At 46.3% G+C, this 19,558-nt stretch overlaps 1 protein-coding gene across 1 annotated transcript; it reads left to right on the forward strand.

The window, feature by feature from the left end:
* Window positions 1-1,664: 1,664 nt before the first annotated feature.
* On the forward strand, window positions 1,665-16,837 carry arhgap25 (Rho GTPase activating protein 25). Its single transcript, XM_018762398.2, has 11 exons — window positions 1,665-1,917; window positions 7,221-7,420; window positions 8,009-8,096; window positions 8,244-8,357; window positions 9,212-9,419; window positions 10,086-10,218; window positions 11,487-11,560; window positions 11,718-11,839; window positions 13,348-13,529; window positions 14,896-15,545; window positions 15,848-16,837. The coding sequence occupies exons 1-11, from the start codon at window positions 1,821-1,823 to the stop codon at window positions 16,038-16,040; spliced, it is 2,061 nt and encodes a 686-aa protein (XP_018617914.2). The 5' UTR covers window positions 1,665-1,820; the 3' UTR covers window positions 16,041-16,837.
* Window positions 16,838-19,558: the final 2,721 nt, after the last annotated feature.

Raw genomic sequence — 19,558 nt, forward strand, 5'->3', positions numbered from 1 at the left:
GTAATAGCTTTTTTGGCATATAAGCCAAAGGGATACACAACCAATTTTGTGAAATTGTACTAATCATATATAATTTTATTAAAAAATGCAGAGACATTGACATGCGTAAACAAGAGGGACAGTTAAAATGATAAACTTGCCAGCTTTACTAATGTGCTGTCAATGCAGGTGTGTGTCGCCCTCAGGATCTGCAGCGCAGACATTTCCAGTCACTCTTGGCGTTGACCACGAGATGCCGCCAGTTCTTGTATTTCACGATTATTGTGCACTGATCGTGTTTGCTGGGTTTATGCATTTCCCAGAAACTATTTTAAACAATCGTCATACTGCTAGTGCAACTGAAGGTTTTGCTGCCTTTCTCTGTCAGTCTATGTTTATATACAATGGACAGTGAACACTTGACTCTGAGCTATATTTTTTTTTTTTTTTTTTTCTTTCAGCTGCAGCTTCCTTTTTTATTGCAGAAGTCCGGTTTGGTTGGATTTTTACCACTAAATGAGCTAAGACAGATGTTTTGGTAGAAACAGATATTTATAACATGATTAAATTATGAAATGCTACATGTGCAATGAGTAAAAATATATCAATATGTGCTGGAAACTTGCAAAGTGATACAGCAATACCTACCTACGCACAACAGCCATTTTCCCAGGTGTTTTCAAACATACAGATTATAACTGCCAATCCCAGTTACCTCTGTGACTACAAAAGTCAATGTCTCTGCTTATTAGTGATATTCAAAGAGTTATATGAATTATTTATTACGTATTGTTCTATATTAAAATGTATGGATTTTATAAATTGCTTTTCTCAAAGTCTTTAAGTTGTATTTTCGAACAGTGCTCTCCCCTGCAGTAAGTGCTGTGTTGAGTTCTTAATGGTTAATTAAAAAGTAAAAGCAAAATTCTTTAGCTAATTGTTTGTTTTATTCTACATATTTCACCTTTTTTCCCCCCCCAAAGTAGACCTTTTGCAGCCTTTTTTTTTTTTTTTTTTTTTTTTTTTTTTTTTTTTTGCTGTAATTGAATTTGGGGTTTATTATAATCACATACCTAAAAGACCTTTAAATATTTTCTAAGTCTAATGTCATGGCTAATTAACACTTTTCCAAGTGTCCTCAATGACTTTAACTGGAAACAATTAATTTAGTGCTCCAGGTTGTAAATGTAAAGAGCATATCAGTCATGTTACCTTATTAAATCTGAATTTGTATGCACAATTTGTAATGTTCAGAGAATGAATGTGTCACAAGAGAAGTTGGGGCTTACTGATAGCAAAAACAGGAAGCGTCCTTTGTGCCTGCAGCAACAAGACCGTGTCAGATGTTAATGCTAAAGGGAGCCCGTCAATGACAAATGTGGACTTGATACTGTGTGCAGGTGCTGGAGCTTCAGGCCAGAGCATTTTGGCTTCAGCCCCACCACCTCTGATGCGATGGACTCTGAGGTTTAGTGACTGCACTGGCCCATACGCCACTTTGTGATCCTCAGAGATGAACGGCCCTCAATGACATCCCAACCTCTTGCACAGAAAACCCGAATACAAGCAGCTCTCAGCCGAATACGCAGAACCGAAATACAGTGTTTCCAGGCGACGTGAGCGCACAAGAATGAACACGTTCGGAAACGTAGAGGAAAAAAAAAGAAGAAATGATCCGTGAGCAGGAAGAAGGAAGTGAGGTGGAGAGAGGGAGATGGTGCGGTGTACGCCTGTCAGAGAGAGAGAGAGCGAGGGGCAGCGGCACCATGAACATTTAGTGTGTATGTGTGTGTGTGTATGTGTGTGTGTTTGCGCGTGAGTGTGTGTGTGTGTATGTGTGCATGTATGGGGACTGGCCTTGGCACATGACAAAAATGTCTCTGAAGCTGCCTCGCAACTGGGATTTTAGCACCTTCAGGGCTGAAAGCGCAAAAATAGGTAAGAGGATGGTGACGGCGGCCCACGCCGATTTGCAAAGTCCTTTGTGCTTTAGGCTGTTCAGCGAGAGCCTCTGTTGGCCTTTCACCCATGAATGCTTCTGAACACTTTTGTGTCTATTAACAATGAGCAGGGGACAAACCGCACCCGCCAGTGTGGTCTCAGGTGGTTTCTGACCGTACGTCCTACTGACACTCATTAAAATGCGCTCAACTAGTGTTGCCGAAATATGAATTTGAGCTGCTGTTTCCCGCTGTGTGCAGGAATCGTTGGAAACAGGCCGTGTGTCCTTCTCCATCCTCCGTTAATTAAAAATGATCGGCGCCCTTGCCGCCGCTCCGAAATAACCATTCGTGTGCGGACGCCCGGTTCTCCATCACAAGCACGTTAAGCTGTGCCTATAAGGGTAGCGTTTGCTTCTTGCTCCACGATATCAGACTTTACATTTGATATCCTATAAACTTAATTTGCGTGTGTGTTTTTGAAGGCGTGCATTTCGTCTTATAAAAATAGCGCTCGCTCTCCTAACGTTAAATGCACTTTGAAAGTCCTCTGTCCCGTGCAAAGCCTTCGGTTCCTTTACAGCTATTACTATGTTATAACCATGTTACCGGTGGTTTTACACGTGAATTCTCAGCGAAGTACCAAAAAGAGCCGCTTCTGAAAGTGTCTGTACGGCAGTTATTTTGACGACGGTTAAGAGCGTCGAGAGCCGCTGCAGGTGTCCGTACCCCACGTCCCCCCGGCTTAGCCCTAGCCGGCCTCTTCTCCGTCTCTGGATTGCCACAGTCCGCACTGACGTAGCAGAACTGTGAAAGCTAGAGGTTTACAAAATCTCTGATGATGAAATATGATTTCAACTTGTTTTTTTCCCCCCTTTCTGTTCACAATAACATATTGCCCTACATTTGGAAGGTGTTAAATAACGCATTTAGGATAACCCATGTATTTGTTTGCATGTTTAAAGAGATACTTGCACAAAACCCACCATCATTTCTGATGGGAGAGCCGCTTTCCAAAATCGCACGAATCGAGAGGACCTAGGCTGCTGTGACATCCAGGGCAGATGGGTTTTTTTTTTTTTTTTTTTTTTTGGCCCCTCCCAGACCCTGTTGCCATGACATGCCTCACAATGCGCCCAAATGCAAAGCAGATTTTTGAGAGAAACGAGGCCTGAAACCGTCGACTTTCTGCTTCTGATTTCCTCTTGTTTGCTCTCAGGCCGTATTAACCGGAAGCTGTTGAGAATTGCCATAAGAGGCAAGAGAGTAGTGCCGTTCGGCCACCGCAGACACGTTGTGCGGGCCCAGACAGGAAAACGCGCTCCTGCAATCTGCAGCGTCGCAGATTGGCACTGAGGGGCGCTGCTCGGCTGCGGTAGCGAAGACATCGGCCTCCGCGCGCGCCGGCTGCCGCGAGTCGGGGTGTCTGCCGCTCTTCTCAGAAATGCGCGAGCCGCGAAACGGGTGCGTTCGCCGTAACTGCGATGCGTTCCGTCACCTTAACCCTTCAAGCAATAAGTTTTCCGCCATGTGAGCATCCACGTGTCGCAAAAACAGCTGTTAAAATTCCACAAATGCAGAAGAAAAGCATTTGAGGCATTGCAGCCCGTCGCCGTGTGTTATCATTTTACCGAGAGGGAAGAACTTTGGTGGCTGCTGGTTAAACTGGTCGTGTCGGATTCAGATGCTCCAAGGCACATATTCGTCCGGCGTGGCCCAGTGTTGCGTGTTGCCCTGCCTCTTTTAGTCTCCGCACAGCAAACATCAGACTTGTGTTTCTGCCAGGTGGATCTCAGGAGCATCTATAAAAAATAAATTTAATCGAATCTCCCCCAGCAGCGAGGGCCTCTTGGAAGGAGCTCAGCCTTGGAAAGACTTTCTGTGCCTTATTCACTGAGCAAAAAGTAAAAGGAAATCAAAGATTTTCTGAAAAACAAAAAAAAAAAACTTTATGTCCACGTGTGAATACCCGAAAAAGGTGGATGGACACCTTCGTAACCGTTTTTTGCTGCTTCCTGATGCTGTCTGTGTGGTGCAATATGATGGGTCTAAGCTGACGGCACTTTTTCTTTAATTATAGTGACTTCTTTTTGCTGGGTTAAGAGAAAAAGAAGCAGCATGTTTTGTCCTGCTTCCTGCTCCGATTGCTGTACGTTCCAGACCATTATCATTTTTATTACCAATCATCTATATAAGACCAGGAACATGAATCAAGAAAAATTCATTGTTTTTTTGTTTCATCTGGGCAGCACCACATCCTCGCAGAGCCTGGGTGGTGCCACTGGACGTACGCTCACTCTCTGCTCAGTTCTGTTACTGTGTGTGGAGTTTGCACATTCCTCCCGTGTTAATGCGGGTTTCCTCTGGGTGCTCTGGTTTCCTCCCACAGTCCACAGACATATCTTTTAGGTGGATTGCTGATTCTAAGTTGCCCTTTGTGTGTGTGTGTTACACTGCTCTGCTACAGAAGTAGGTGAATGATTTGTGGGGAGTTCAGTGTATTGTACATCTCACTGTACATCACCTTACGTTAAAGTGTCAGCTAAATATTCATGAGAGGTTTCTGATAAAAGAATAAATTCAAAGATAAACACACAAAACAATGCCATATTTATGAAGACAATCCCCTGCTAAGCAAACCTCTTACACTGGCAGATTTAAAAATCTAAAAGCAAGCTGACATTTATAATTTGTAGATCTTGAAGGATTTAGTATAACTAATCATTACTTGCCATGAGAGTGCTCTGGTATGATTTCAGCATGAATGGAGTTAGTCCTTCTTTCATAGCTAATAATTACACTATTTTGGTAGCATAAACTGTGTGAATTCTGCAGAAGAGCACAAACAGCTGCAGCTCATTTGGTAATAACTTTAAATAGCTGTAGTATCAAATCTGTGATAGATAGATTATTGATCCCAGGAGGTTGGGAGGGGTTCAGTATATTATAAAGTTAAGTTACAAAGATGTTTGTTTGTCACACACTGCTTTGCGTTAATGTGCAGAATGCTGTAGAGCCCCTTATGTTCCACAGCTGCTACTTTTTGAAAACATCTGTTTTCTGTTGAGAGGTGCATTGGGAGGGTCCTTTGTGAGACTTCCGCACATTTGACCACAAGTTGCAGTTCCTGCTCTGTACACTGGCCTATATATTATTATCTACTGTATATTACATAAGGGGGGCGCGGTGGTGCAGTGGGTTGGACCAGGTCCTGATCTCCGGTGGGTCTGGGGTTCAAGTCCCGCTTGGGTTGCCTTGCGACGGACTGGCGTCCCATCCTGGGTGTGTCCCCTCCCCCTCCAGCCTTACGCCCTGTGTTGCCGGGTAGGCTCCGGCTCCCAGCGACCCCGTATGGGACAAGCGGGTCAGAAAGTGTGTGTGTGTATTACATAATGCATGTGAGCTTTATAGATGTGACCGAGTTTGTGAAAGACATGCAGTATTTGCCCTCTGCACATGTGAGCGAGTGAACCAACTGAAACGGACTGGCATTGAAGCTCCCAACATATGCGTACGGTTGCAATATTTTGGACTTTAGTGCAGCAGCGGGTAACCCAGTGTAAAAATGTGTGGCCAACTCAATTTAGGTGAACCCAGTCATTATGGTATAAATGCTTCTGAAAAGTGTTCATTTACTATACGTGTGGTACATCATCGTAAGGCTGTTTATTGGACCATTTATGCATGGCGTTCGAAAAATGTATGTTTCCTTCTGCTAGAAGTTTGTGTTTGGGATTAATGACATTCAAAGTTAATATATTTGAGTTCCGAAATGTATTAAATAAGTGTGGTTATTTCTGTGGTTGACTGGACAGAGAAATGGCCAGGAAAAACAAACAACCAAAAAAAAAAAAAACTGTACACTCACTGCTCTTCTAGTGTGACTCTTAAATTAATAGATTCTTTATTATTTGTGGTTTGAGAGGGCAGACCAGCATGCGACGTTCCTTTTCATCTCTTAGATAGGTCAGCAGGGGGCCCTCCCACGCCCGGTGACGTTCCACGTTTGAAGATGAACGGTGAAATGCGCGCGTAATCGTTTTGCTTGATGAGCAAAAATGAAGGCGTCTGAGAAAACCCAAGGGGAAACATTGGGTTTGGTTGTTTAGCTTTTTTCCAGCTGTGTGAAAAGGATCGTCACAGTTGTACGTGCCCTTCTGCAGACCCCGATAAGGGGCGCAGCCCGGCGTTACGATGTGAGCCCAGTGTGTGGGCCCCTGGGTCGAACCAAAGGAAAAGGCCCTGGAAACAGAACGGAGGGGCTGAGTCTAGGTGGAGGCCTTCAGAGGCCTCTCCCCGTGGCGAAACTCTGAGCGGCTTCCTGTTTATTCAGCAGAAGAGATCTTCTTCTGTTCTTTCCTTTCATCCCAGGCTCAAGCTAATGCAAAGACCTTCCGTCACATTCGTCCCACCTCCCCTCACCTATCCTGCCTTCTCCGGCTCTCCATCGTTACCCAGACTGGCCACGATGCCTCGTCCCCCGACTATCCCCCACTTCCTCCGCCTTTCCTATCATCGTCATAACTCTGCTTCCTTCCTTCTTTAACAGGAATGAAACGTAAGTTGACCTCGGAGATGCATGTGAAACTTATTATAGGTTCCAAGAGCGGCAGCCCGGTTGGGCCGCCTTGCTCTCGCGGTGCTGGTGGTCCTCAGTGAGGACTCGGGTCCCGCCGTGAGCGTCGAACAGCCCACACACAGGCTTCTGTGAGGGAACGTACAGAGTAACCGGTATTAGGCCGGCGCCCTTTGGAGGGATTCCTGCTGGGTGACCAGCTTTCTGCTGATGTCACAGGAAACCCTCGATCTATAAAGATCGCAACCGTTTGAGTGCTGCAGTGAGGACGCGAAGCCCGTCGGTAAAAGCAGCGCGTTACGTTTTCCCACCAGGCATGACGGCCAGCTGGCGGACGTTGCCGCCGTCTCTGCGTGACGCTGACGGCCCAGAACAATCGCACCTTCGTGTTCCTGCTATAGAACGACTACGACCGATCTAGACCGATTGTGGTAGACAGGAAACCTGCGAGGTCAAGCTGCTTTCGGTTACTTCCGTTTCTGCTGCCTCTGCTGAGCGGGTGCATACAGTTTTAGGTTATCGTCACCGACTCTGTTTATTTGCGTGAATGCGCTGCTGGAGTCGGAGTTATTCCGAGAGTCATTCTGATTTACTGGCGTTTTGGCTGCAGACGTCTGTTTCCTGGTTTGCACTTTCTTCCTGACTGAGTCGCCTCTCTGCGTTTTGCCCCGGCTGTTCCTGTCCCGCCACCTCGGTCATTCGGATCCTGGGCGTGTGCTGGACAGCGCGGTCCAAGAGCGTGATGCCGGGCGAGGGAAGCCCGGGGTCCTGCCGACCCGGCTCGCCGAGGACCCTGGACCGGCCCCTGAAGACCGGCTGGCTGAGGAAGCAGAGGTCCATCGTGAAGAACTGGCAGATGCGCTACTTCGTGTTGAAAGGCAACAAGTTGTTCTACCATAAGGACGACAAGGAGGCGGCCTATCAGGTGAGGAGGAGTGGGAGAGGAGTTTGGGCGAGCAGCAACGCCACCGCTCAGGGTGACTCACCGTTTCTACCTGTCGATCTGCCGCTGCCTTCTTTCGAGGCTTAAGCGATATAACAATATTCTGCCGTTGTTAACGCTGCTAAAAATGCGAATGTTAATTTTCCCGTACAAGTTCCATTTAATGGGTTTAATCTCAGCTGTGCCTTCATAAGATGCTCGAAATATACCACAGCGCAGGTATTCCCAGCATACGGACACACACAGTGAAACAAGGGGCTCCAATGGAGATGAATGTATGCTTTAAAATACCGTGTTTTGTGTTCTTTGCTGTGAAAAATACGTCAAGTTGATTTCCAGATGTTAGCGTTTCACGATGCAGTTCAATTAGTTAAGTCGTATTAGGGCACGTGTAGCTTTCCGTTTCCGTGCAATAGAGGAAGGGTCTGTTTTACGAAAGCGATGATGCACAAGGACGGGAGAGTGTGAATTTTAAGCCGCCTGCAAGGGCAACGTGTATTGTTCCTTCTGCCTCAGCGGCTACAGCGCTGGCCTTGAGCTAAAATTTTATTCCCCAATACTGTTCCAAAGGGCTCCATTCCTCTGAAGTCAAGTCAAGTGAATGAGCTGCCATCAAACCCCGACGAACCTGGGAAATTCCTTTTTGAAATCATTCCGGGTGAGCTGAAAACTGCTGTTTGCTGTCCAAATCTCTGGTTTTTCAAGACTCGGGTTTCACGCTTCCAGCCCTGACCTGAGCAAGGGGCTGCAGATCCATGGGGGGTGATGAACGCTTGACTGACAGTGCACCGTCTTTGTTCTGCAGGGAGCAATGGGGACAAAGAGCGAGACTCCTGCGTGTTAATGGCAAACTCGCAGAACGAGATGGAGGAGTGGGTCCGTGCCATTCGCAGGGTCATCGGGCTGCCCTCGGGTGGAGGTACATATCTGAGGAGCAGCAGACGGCACAGTGGTTACAGCTGTTGTCTCGCAATCTAGAAACCCCAGTTTGAACCCCAGCTCCTGCTGTAGTACCTTCGGTGAAGGTACTGACCCTGAATTCCTCCGGCAAAAATCACAGACCTGACCGAACTAGTACCGACTGAAGATCCTTGTGTCCGAGTCCTCTTGTCCCAGCGAACCAGTACAGCTGTCTCACTAAACATTTGTAGGTACCTAAATATATGCAAATGCACCCTTATAAGCTGCTTTCGACAAAGGAGTCAGGGGAATTTGCATTTGCAATTGTTGCTTATTTAGCTCACTCTTTTCTCTGCAGCAGTTCAGAAATTTTGCATTTGTTCATGTAGCTGATGCATTTCTCCAAAGTGACAGAACGTGGTAAGTTTGATGACCAAGGGTACTGCAGCAGAAGGTGAGGTCTGAACCTGTGATCTTCAAACCCATAGACATCAGTGCTAACCGCTGTGGGACCCGCTCGCATCTGGTACTGGAGAATGAACCACGCTCAAGATTATTAATAATAATAATGATGATGATGATAATAATAATAGCAATATATATGACGCATAAGCATAAAGACAGACACACAGATTGTGCATTAGCTGCAGGTCAGAATGTAACATCCTTGCTTTGATAAGGAACTCCAGCTAAACCACATCTGACTTGCGTGTGCTGCGAGAGGTGCCACGTGCTATAAGAAGTGCACTTCTGCAGCATCGCTGGAATGGAGCTACAGCAGTCCGTGCGCAAAGCCTTGTGCGTCTCTTGAAGCTCCAGCCCAAGACTGCTGCTCGCACACACACACATTTGTGCTCTTTCCTCCGTCCCCAGCTGTGTTTGGCAGGAGCCTGGGTGACATCATCACGTACGAGCAGAGGTTCGGCCCGCAGCAGGTGCCCATCCTGGTGCAGAAGTGTGCGGAGTTCATCCGTGAGCACGGCCTGGCCGAGGAGGGCATTTTCCGCCTGCCGGGCCAGGACAACCAAGTCAAGCACCTCAGGGATGCCTTTGACGCAGGCGAGCGGCCGTCCTTCCCCAGGTGAATGACTTACCGCCTTGCCAAGACGCCACACGAGCAGCTCTTACCTTCTTTCTGTGTGTGAATGCTGGTATTACAGTGTCAGAGTAACTTGCTCGGGGACACGGTATCTGCATCCTCATTGCGGCCGCACACATCCGCACAGGCAAAACCAGATGCGGGACGCTGCCGAGGACAGAAAGGACACGTCCTCAGCCAGCTGAACAGTATGCAGTTGGATGCCAGCACGTGCATTCAGTTTTAATTAAGGATGACCCGGGATCTATTGTGTGTGCTGGAACTTAGAGTATCTCTCGCACGCACGCGCCCTGATCTACAGATATGCTACCGGGATGGAAGCAGAGAGGAACTGCTTTCTCTGTGCGCCGTCAGCCTGCAGTACTGCCTTAACCACATCCCGTTGCATCTGACACAGATGAGGCTTTCAGCTGTCGCCGCGCAGCCGGTGAGCAAAGACAGCGAAACACGCTGACATGCAGTGCTGAACATCGTTTCATTTCCATTGTCCCCGAAGCTCAGTGCCCAGCTAAAGCCGCTAGAGAAAAAGTGCCAGGCGTCCCAAGCCTGGCAGAAGCGGCACGAGAACACGAGAGCATCCTGGAGCAGTTCGTAGCTTAAAAATGTTCTTCCCCGAAGCCCACGGCATCTGTTCCTCCTGTCCTGCAGTGACACAGATGTCCACACAGTGGCGTCATTGTTCAAGCTCTACCTGCGGGAGCTGCCTGAACCCGTTGTGCCCTGGGCCCAGTACCAGGATTTCCTGGAGTGCAGCAAATATCTGGACCCCAACAGTCTGGCGGTAGGAGCGACTCGTGCACTTGCAGCAGCCCACCGTCTCACGCTTACTTGCCGACGCTTTCGGCTGCCTTGCCGGTGTTGAAACGATCATTTGAGCCTCCAGCTCAACCGCACCACCCCCCGAATAGCAGGAACGGAAGTAAAAGGGCATTCCTCTAGGGATTTATTTTTCGGAATTTCTCCCGCTGCAGCGAAGACTAAAAATATAAGAAAGTGAGGGTGACTCAGTTTTGTAGCAGTATTTTGTAATACATAGACATATATTTCAAGAAGATCTTGAGTCAAAGTACCAGTAAGTAACTTGAGGTATCCAGCTCCATTTCAATCACAGTTTTAAGCAAAATAAGAGGAAAATGAAGTGGTTTTTCACACAGGTGACAGTCTGATTTGTACTTTTTAATAAAAGCAATGTTTTATACACAAAGTAAGCAGCCCGCTAAGAGTTGCATTAACCTTCGGCGTCACTGGCTCATCTGTCAGATGATGCTCATTTTTTTTGTTCCCTATATTTCAACGGCTCATTTGGAGCAGCGTGACCGCAAAATATGAGCGCACTGTTTTAAATGCGATAGTCTGGAAAAAATCCCACCAAATGGATCACATCAAGCCAGATCTTAAGGAAAAGTTCCCGGCGGAGAAACTTTTGACGCTCGTAAGCGGCTGTAATCGTTTAACGGAGGTGCTTTCATTGGAATCGAATATTCTGAGCTGCCCGCTGACTGTCTGTCTGTGTGCGCTGCCTTGATCTAATCTTCTGCCACAGCCCCAAAATGCACGTAGCTAACACTGGTCCTCTAATAACGGCGAGGTTCTGTAAACTGCCGCTTCCCTTTTGGGAAGTCCACGACGGACAGAGGCACGGCAGTAATCGCAGGCCTGACAGCTGCCTGCTCACGCGCCCCTTGTTTACCGCAGTCCGGTCTCCGATTTCAGACACGATACCGTGCTGTTAGAAGTGAGAGTGCATGACAGGCTTACAAAATAAATAAACAAGTACAGAACGTTTTAATACGCTGTGGAGTACAAATAACATTCCTTTTGTATGTGGTACAAAATGTGCTTTTCAGACTTACTCTGTTCGTAAACTGTGTACATTTGTCATCTTCGCTGAAAACGTGAATAGTTTTGTTTGGTCATAATATAGTAGACCGAACACCCAGCACCATCTTAGCATGTCTTTTTGTCTTTAGTATGTTGATTCGTAGCTGAAACAAGTGTATTGATGCATTGCTGACCGCCACACACCCCTGTGCGTGAATCTAATCTTAGGGGCGAGACAAGTTGGAGGCGCAGATCTCTCTCCTCCCGAGAGCCAACTACGACCTGCTCAGCTACATTTGCAGGTGATTCTTTCCGAAACCGTGCTTGTAGAGAGACGTCACGTCACACGCCAAAATGCATCATTATGGTTAATGTCACGAAAAACCACGCGGTGTCTCACTTACTCTAGCAGTGGTTGATCTTGCTCACAATGCATTTGCTCACTTGGCTCGGGGGAAGATTCCTGTATGAGGTGCAGCAGAACTCCAAGGTGAACAAAATGAGCGTGGAGAACCTGGCCACCGTCTTTGGAGTCAACCTGCTGAAGCCCCAGATGGAGGATCCTTTTATCATGATGAGAGGTGAGCGGTGAGCCTTTCACATTCCAAGCTTCAGGTGTCAGGATCTAAGAAGATGTGCAGCCCCCGCCCTTGCGTGTTGGAGCCCTTCGTGAGCCCAGTTCAAACCCTGGAGAAGAACAGTAACGCCAATGGCCACACAGAATCATATGAGCCTCCTGTCAGCTGGACACGAAGCTGCTTTAGCGTTGGGGTTAAGGTTAGCGAACTGACACACGCAGCGATAAAACCCCAGCCCGTAATAACCTGCAAATATTATTACTGCTGGCAAGAGAATCTGTGCTTTTCTGTGTCCAATATACCTTTAGTGAGCACACTGTGGAGCAGTTCTCTGCACAAAAACAAGGAGTGGTCTTAAATAAAAAGGTGTTTTCACCCGAGATTCCTTATCAATGGTGTTATTGAATCCAAGATGATTCATTCAGTTAAATGGTGATTGTTTTATATTTTTGCTCAATACCCCTACATTAAGTATTGCTGGTGTAGTGGTATTGTGCAAGATTCCCATTCTGGTGACCTGGGTTCGATTCCTGGGCGGTGCGCTGCTCTACGTGCCATATTTTCTTTGAGATGTACATCACTTTGGAGAAAAGTGTCTGATAAATGACTAAATGTAAATTGAGTCAGGTTTACATTTATGTGTGAAAATGCAGCTCAGTTTAACTTAGTTAAGTGACTCTTGTACCTTAGTTCAGATGAATCAACTTTGACTGCAAAGTGAACCTGACTAAACCGGATGCTGGATCATGACTGTAATGAGCGTTTCATGCCTTTCAGTAATTCTTGACCACTTGAATGAATTAAAGCATCTTGGTCACTTTAAACTGCAGTAACATTTCTTTTTTTTTATCCTGTATTCTCTCTCCTCATACAAAATGTTGCCTTAACTTTCTTAAGTGCTTAGATTGCATTTTAATCCAAAGTGACTCTCAGTATTTAACACATTAACACAGCTGGGTAACTTACTGGAGTAATTCAGCATAACAACTTTGTTCAGGAGTATGAAATCATAGCAGAAAGTGGGGTTTGAACTGGCAATCAGCAGGAAATAGGTCCATGTACATTACAGTACCTGCTGCCCCTCATTTTACCATCCACATACTGTAAATTCTTTCAGCTTCACTCTTTCATTCCATTGTAAGTAGTGTACAGTACTAGCAGTGTAAGTCACCACGGTGAATAAGGTGTGTGGGCTGATAACACTACATAGAGTTCATTGGAAGTGGCTTTGGAGAAAAGTGTCAGCTAAATTAATAAATGTAAATAAATGTAAATGCATGTTATATGAGAGCTCCTTTCAAGTTCACTTCCATAAAATTTGAATATTGTGCCTTTCATAAAAAGTCTATCTCAAACAGATATGTAGAAAGGGCGGAGCAGCGGTACATCAGCACTGAAGGCCTGTCGTCCCTGTCAACAGTTTGTTACAAACAGATGGTTTTGTTGTAAGTGTTCGAACCCTTGCATGCGTGTTTGTTTCGTGTCGTGTTTACAGCGTATATGTCCTGCAGGGACACCTCAGATTCAGAAGCTCATGACAGTCATGATCCGGCAGCATGAGGATCTCTTCCCGCCCTCTAAGGATGTACTTACATCTCCGCCCTGCAAAAAGAACGAGAGCAAGGCCAGCGCCCCCCGCAGCTTTGTTGGGTGGGATGTGGCCGAGGACCCTGCGGAGTTCAGCACCACCCCTGTAAGTGCGCACGTGAATGCACACAGCCACACATGTCAGCACAGTCCTCACAAGCCAGTATTCGCAGTGCTTCAACACTGTCATCAGCAGAGGGGTCGTCTTAGGCTTTGTGTCCACAAATAACACACAACAGAACATGCAAGATCCCCACCCAAGTACACCTTATACACATATACAGATGGTCCTCGGCTTACGATGGTTCGACTTATGATTTTTCGACTTTACGATGGTGAGCTGGCCATAGACATTCAGTAGAAACCGTACTTTGAATTTTGATTTTTTCCTGGGCAAGCGATTTGCGGTGCGATACTCTCTTGCGATGCTGAGCAGCGGCAGCAATCCGCATCTCCCAATCTGTCACACGGTCACTATACAGATACCCTCCCATACCTGCGTTGTGTTTTGTGCATCCATAATGTCACAGAAACGCCCATATGTGTCTCCTCCTACTGGTGTGGAGATGAAGAAGAGGGCAGTTACTCTTGAGGAGAAACTCAAGATAATTGCCCATCATGAAGGCGGAAAGCCCATAATGGCCATCGCACGTATGCTAAGCTATGATGTTCGGTAGGTTAGGTGTATTAAATACGTTTTTGACGGAACGTAACCCCATCGTAAGTCGGGGACCACCTGTACACATGAATTCCTACATGTAAAGACACATTTTTTCTTCTTCTTCTTCTTATTATTACTGTTATTATTAATAATTTGTTTAGGTTATACTCTCCATAGCAGCTTACAATGTGAAATTTGCATACTAAATTATCTGCACTTATTTAGTCATGTAAACGGCTCGGTAAGTACAGGGTAAGTACATTTACATTTACATTTAGCCAGCGCTTTTTTCCAAAGTGACTTACATGCGACTTGATGAAAGGTACTAAAGCAGAAGGCGGAATGCAAACCTGGGTAATTTGATTTCAAGCCATCAGCTCTCACCACATTACCTGCTGCCCCCACGGCACATGAGAAGCTCTGCTCAATATAACACAAGCTGTGTACAGTACAATGCAACGTATCGTGGGCTTCATATGAAAATATGAATATGTGCATGTGTACATACAAAAAAGACTTTCTAGTATAAATTCACGTTTGTACAAGGCCGGATGTGTATAGAACATCCCCTTGCAACATCACCTGTGCTGCAGCGAAGGGTAGGGTTGCTACCTGAAGGCTGCCAGTTCAAACCCCACTCCCTGCTACTGCTAAAGTGCCATTGCAATACACCCAGTTCTATAAGCGGGTCCAACTCTGTAAAATGTGCAGTGCAGCCCAGTGGACTGTTCAAGAACTTCCAACACTACTTTTCCTGAATGAATGATGAATGAATGAATGAATGAGCTGCTGTTTTCTGTTTTCCCTCCAGACTGAAATGTCATCTCTTTCTGAGTTCCCGGAGGAAGGTGACACTGGAGCTCCGAGCAGCGAGAGAGAGGCAGGAGAGGGCTCAGAGGCCGCAGCTGACACTCAGCCTTCCTGCCTCTTCTCACCTTCTTCTTCAGCCACAGACCCATGGACAGGGAGTCCCCGGAAGCGCACACAGACGCTGCCCGCTCTAAACTACCCAGGCAGAGCGGGTCATGAGGCAGACAAATTGAGGAAGGTGTCAGAGGGAACGGTGGAAGAGATGCCGCCAAGCCCACCTCTCACGCTGGACATTGATGGCCAGAAGGGAACTTTCTCAGAGGACATCTTCAAAATCCTGGACCTACAGAGGGTTTCTCTCTTTACTGGAACGCAGAAGAATGGCTCGCAGGCTGAGAGGGGATCAGGAGGTCCTGACAGGAGGGGCAGCAATTCCGCAGCAAGTCAGAACAGTCTCCCCAAAGCCAGGTGTGGGAGCAGCAGTAGCAGCAGCAGTGGCAGCCCTCTGTTTCGTTCTCCACCATCCCAGGAGGAGATTGCAGATGTGGGAGCAGACCAGAAGAAGCTTGATGCATCTACAACTCTTCCCACTCAGCGCCTGAGGGACCCCAGCAAGAAGCCAAGCAGTGATCAGGAAGAGGACATTCAGAGGTTTGTATTAGTTCCAACCTCCACCGTCACCATGCCACATGTCCTGTGTAGAGATGTTGAACTCATTGAAAAAAAACTTTGCAGACGGCAGAATAAATGTAAATCAGAGTGACTGTGGATAGAGCAGAGAAAGTCAAAGCAACAGCACAGATTGCGGAGTTACTGTTGTACCTGTTGATGGAGTAACCGCTAGGATTACTCTGCACAGTGGTTCTGCTAGCTGTCAGCAGATGGATGGAGGTCAGTCAGTAGAAATAACTGTCCACCGGCTCTCATGTACACACCTCTCCCATCCACCACAGCCTCCTGCAGAAGAACGGTGAGCTCACAGCCACGGTGGCCGAGCTGAGGTCGGCGCTGGAAGCGGAGAGACGTCGGGTGTCGGCACTGGAGATCCGGCTGCGCAATGCCGAGAGCAGCCGGGATGAGGCCCTGCAGCGCAACCGGGAGTTGGACCAAGAGATCCAGAAGTTTCTCTCATCTAGACCTCTGTAGGGCTCATCCCTGCCATAGTTTACTCTGAAGCCAGAGGGTTGAAATTTTGCCTGGACACCTTCTTTTCAAGAGTTTTTGAGAGCCTTGTCTGCATTAGTTTGAGCTGTACACAGCATCATGGGTTGCAGATGTGATATAAGGCATGTACCGCACCTTAAACCTGCCCTGCAGGAGTAGGACTCAGAACAAGGCAGGACACAAACACGGTGGAGATGCGTTCACAGGGTTTATGACCATGCTGCTAAATGTAATTCGTTTATGCTTGAAAGTTCTTTCTGCATGTTCTTCGACCTGTGAATATTTAATTCTCAAATTTTTGTACAAAGTATACTAGATAGGTTGATTTATTGTGAGCAATATATCATAACATTTGTATGGAATTGTTCTGTTGTACAGCCCTGGTTCCTCATTCCTGTTTTTCGGGGTGTTTTTCAGACTTTCTTCACTTACCTCTGGAAAACTTACCTCAAAACCAGTGCTGCACACAAAGTGAGGATTTTTGAAATTTTTAAATTCATAAGCTTAATCGATGTAATTGGAACTACTGTGTCCGTTTTCAGACTGATTGCATATTTGCTTTAAGTTGGCTCCACACTTTCTGACCAATTTTTGCTGTGCAAGACCTTTCCTGTAAGCAATATGAACACACACAGTAAGACAACATTGGCCTTTCTCAAGTGATATTCTAAATAAAACACAAGGTTCTTAGTGAATTGCAATTTTTTTTTTCAGAACTTGCATGAAACATGTCTGTCTTACTTATTTTCATTATCATCTTTTTCATTATTGATGAGGGTCTCAGCTGTAAGAAGATTAAAATATTCCATACAATTTCTATTACTGCTTGTCTTGAGCAGAGTAGAAGCATTGGGCCCAAGGCTGAGGGGGGTACACCTTGGATGGGATGGCAGTACCTATACATTACACACACACACACACACTCACTTACCCACACACACATTTTCAGAACCGCTTGTCCCATACGGGGTCGCGGGGAACCAGAGCCAACCCGGTAACACAGGGCATAAGGCCGGAGGGGGAGGGGACGCACCCAGGACGGGACGCCAGTCCGTCGCAAGGCACCCCAAGCGGGACTCGAACCCCAGACCCACTGGAGAGCAGGACCCGGTCCAACCCACCGCGCCACCACACCCCCAGCCTCACTCACCCATTCATACACTAAAGGAAATTTAAAGTCACCAGTTCAATTCAATTCAATTCATCTTTATAGAGCGTTCTTTTCTTGCTGTGACAGAGAGCATTTGAACACATGGAGCAAAGAAACAAATACATCAGACAAGGAAACAAAGAAACTACAGAAGTAGAGTAATACATTATCAATGCATTTATTTAAGCTATAAGTGTATAAGTATGTCTACTGGCCACGGAGGAAAGGAACCAAAAAGACTCCCAACTGCAAGTCAAGGGAGAAAAAAAAAAACCTCTGGGGGTCCAAGCGCCAGTGGCTGCCCACCCCTCCTGGGCATTCTACATTAAATAAGACTTCTAAGTCAGTTTACAGGTAATAATGGCATTGTTGCTGTATGTTGACTTGATTTCTGAGTTCACCAAGGTATGTCTCGTCCATCACGGCTGCTAGTCATCATCTTCAGTCAGCATGGGGTGCTTCTGTAATGGCCAGCCGGCCTCCACAGGTCTTGTTGTAGGAAGACAATGCTCAACAACAAGAAATTGTTAGTAATTTTTAACTTAAAGAAATTAGACTGTTTAATACAGAGGGGAGAAAACAGAAACACAGCCAAGTGGAATGACATTTCTTTGTGATATGCCCGAGTGAACATGTAAGTCTTTATTCTGGATTTAAAGGCTGAGACAGACGGGGTATTTCTGACAGTTACTGACAGACTGTTTCACAGTTGAGGTCACCTGAACTGCATGTCTTTGGACTGTGAGAAGAAATCCATGCAGATTGTTGAAAAAATTCTGTCATTGCAATATGTAGCAATGTATGAACCAGTGGAAAAAATTAGTTGTCAGATCATATAGTACACCTGATGGGAAAAGAAATGTATAGGACAGATGTGTAAACTCTCACAGCGAACCTCCTCATGTTTGTCATATTGTCCTTGTTTTCCATTTTTCACTCCCAAATTGTGATTATGGCTACACTAAGTGTGACTACGTTTTTGGAAAATACCACTCTGTGGCAGAGGATGGTGAGGGTAGGTGAACTGGAGTGAAGAAGAGACATCCTTGTGTGTGGGGGGATGGTGGTGTTGGAGTATGAGGAAAGATAAAGCATTGGTAAAGCCAAGAAAGCAATGGCAGGAATGCTATTAGATGTGTGGCCACGGAGCTCATTTAGGGGGCTCGTTTGTGTATTTATGTGTGTGTATGGATGGGACTGTTATCTTTCAGTCCCAAACAAGCTGAGGAAAATCAGCTCATTAGACAGTGGCATTATATAAGACACTCCAGGAAAGATAGTAGCATGTCTGTCAAGTGTCAAAATGACTGGTGAGTGGCAGGGAAAGGGAGGATTTTATTCTTTCCCACATATTCTGGAAGGTCACCAGTGGTATGGATGCTATGCGTTCGTAAGTCTTCTGAAATGTTCTTTATGACATCCCTTTGAACTTCACATGTTCTTCCTACCCACCTCTGAGATGGCAAGAGGCACATGACTATTGGTCAGTAGAACAGCGTTATCCACTTGTGTCCATACCCTGCCCCTGGCTGCCAGAATTATCATGCTCACACCCTCCACATCCAGCAGAGGGTCATAGCCTCTCATTGTTCTTTGGGCCGCTATTTTGGAAGCCCCCGCGGGCATGCAAGGCCATATTGGGCTGGCTATCATGGAGAATATCCATAGAAGTGCAGTGTGGAGTGATCCAGGTCTTCTGGACCATTCCAGTGGTTGAATCACTCTTACACAATCAGGTAAAAGTCGCAAAAGTGCCTCATAAACTGACAGAGACCCATTTCCATAAACCAGCCTTGGAAAACATCTGCACCTCCCTCAAATCTGAGTTGGAAACTGCAGACAAAGGGCTACTGAAAGCGTAACACATCTCTTGAGAAAGACCTAGACATTTTAGAGACCTGATTTAAATCAGAGAGACCAAATTGACTAAAATTCATCAGAAACCGCTATTAATTCAAAATCGGATGAACCAGCACGTGTTCACGCTCAGTCCTGTTCTATTTGTTATCGACCAACAATGCTTCTTTGTGCTCTCGAAGACTTCCAACACTACAAGCACAGAGCGTGATGTCTATGTATCACACCTCCTTGATTTCGTTTTTGAAGTTGCTACCTACACAGCCCACTCCGAGCTCAGAGCGTGGTGTTTAAGGCTCGTTCACAACAACGTCAAGAAAACGGTCAATGGAGCAAGAAGCCACCCTTCCAAATAGCTCATTTACAAAGTAAATAAACATACAAACAAGGTTCCTGCTGCCTCCACCCCGGCCAAAAGCACCCTGGCTGGGAAGCTAGCACTGTTTAAATCCAACCCATGTTTACAAAATCCTCATTAAGGGAAAAGGCAGAT

This window comes from Scleropages formosus, chromosome 12 (genome assembly GCF_900964775.1).
Source record: "Scleropages formosus chromosome 12, fSclFor1.1, whole genome shotgun sequence".
Classification (NCBI taxonomy): domain Eukaryota; kingdom Metazoa; phylum Chordata; class Actinopteri; order Osteoglossiformes; family Osteoglossidae; genus Scleropages; species Scleropages formosus.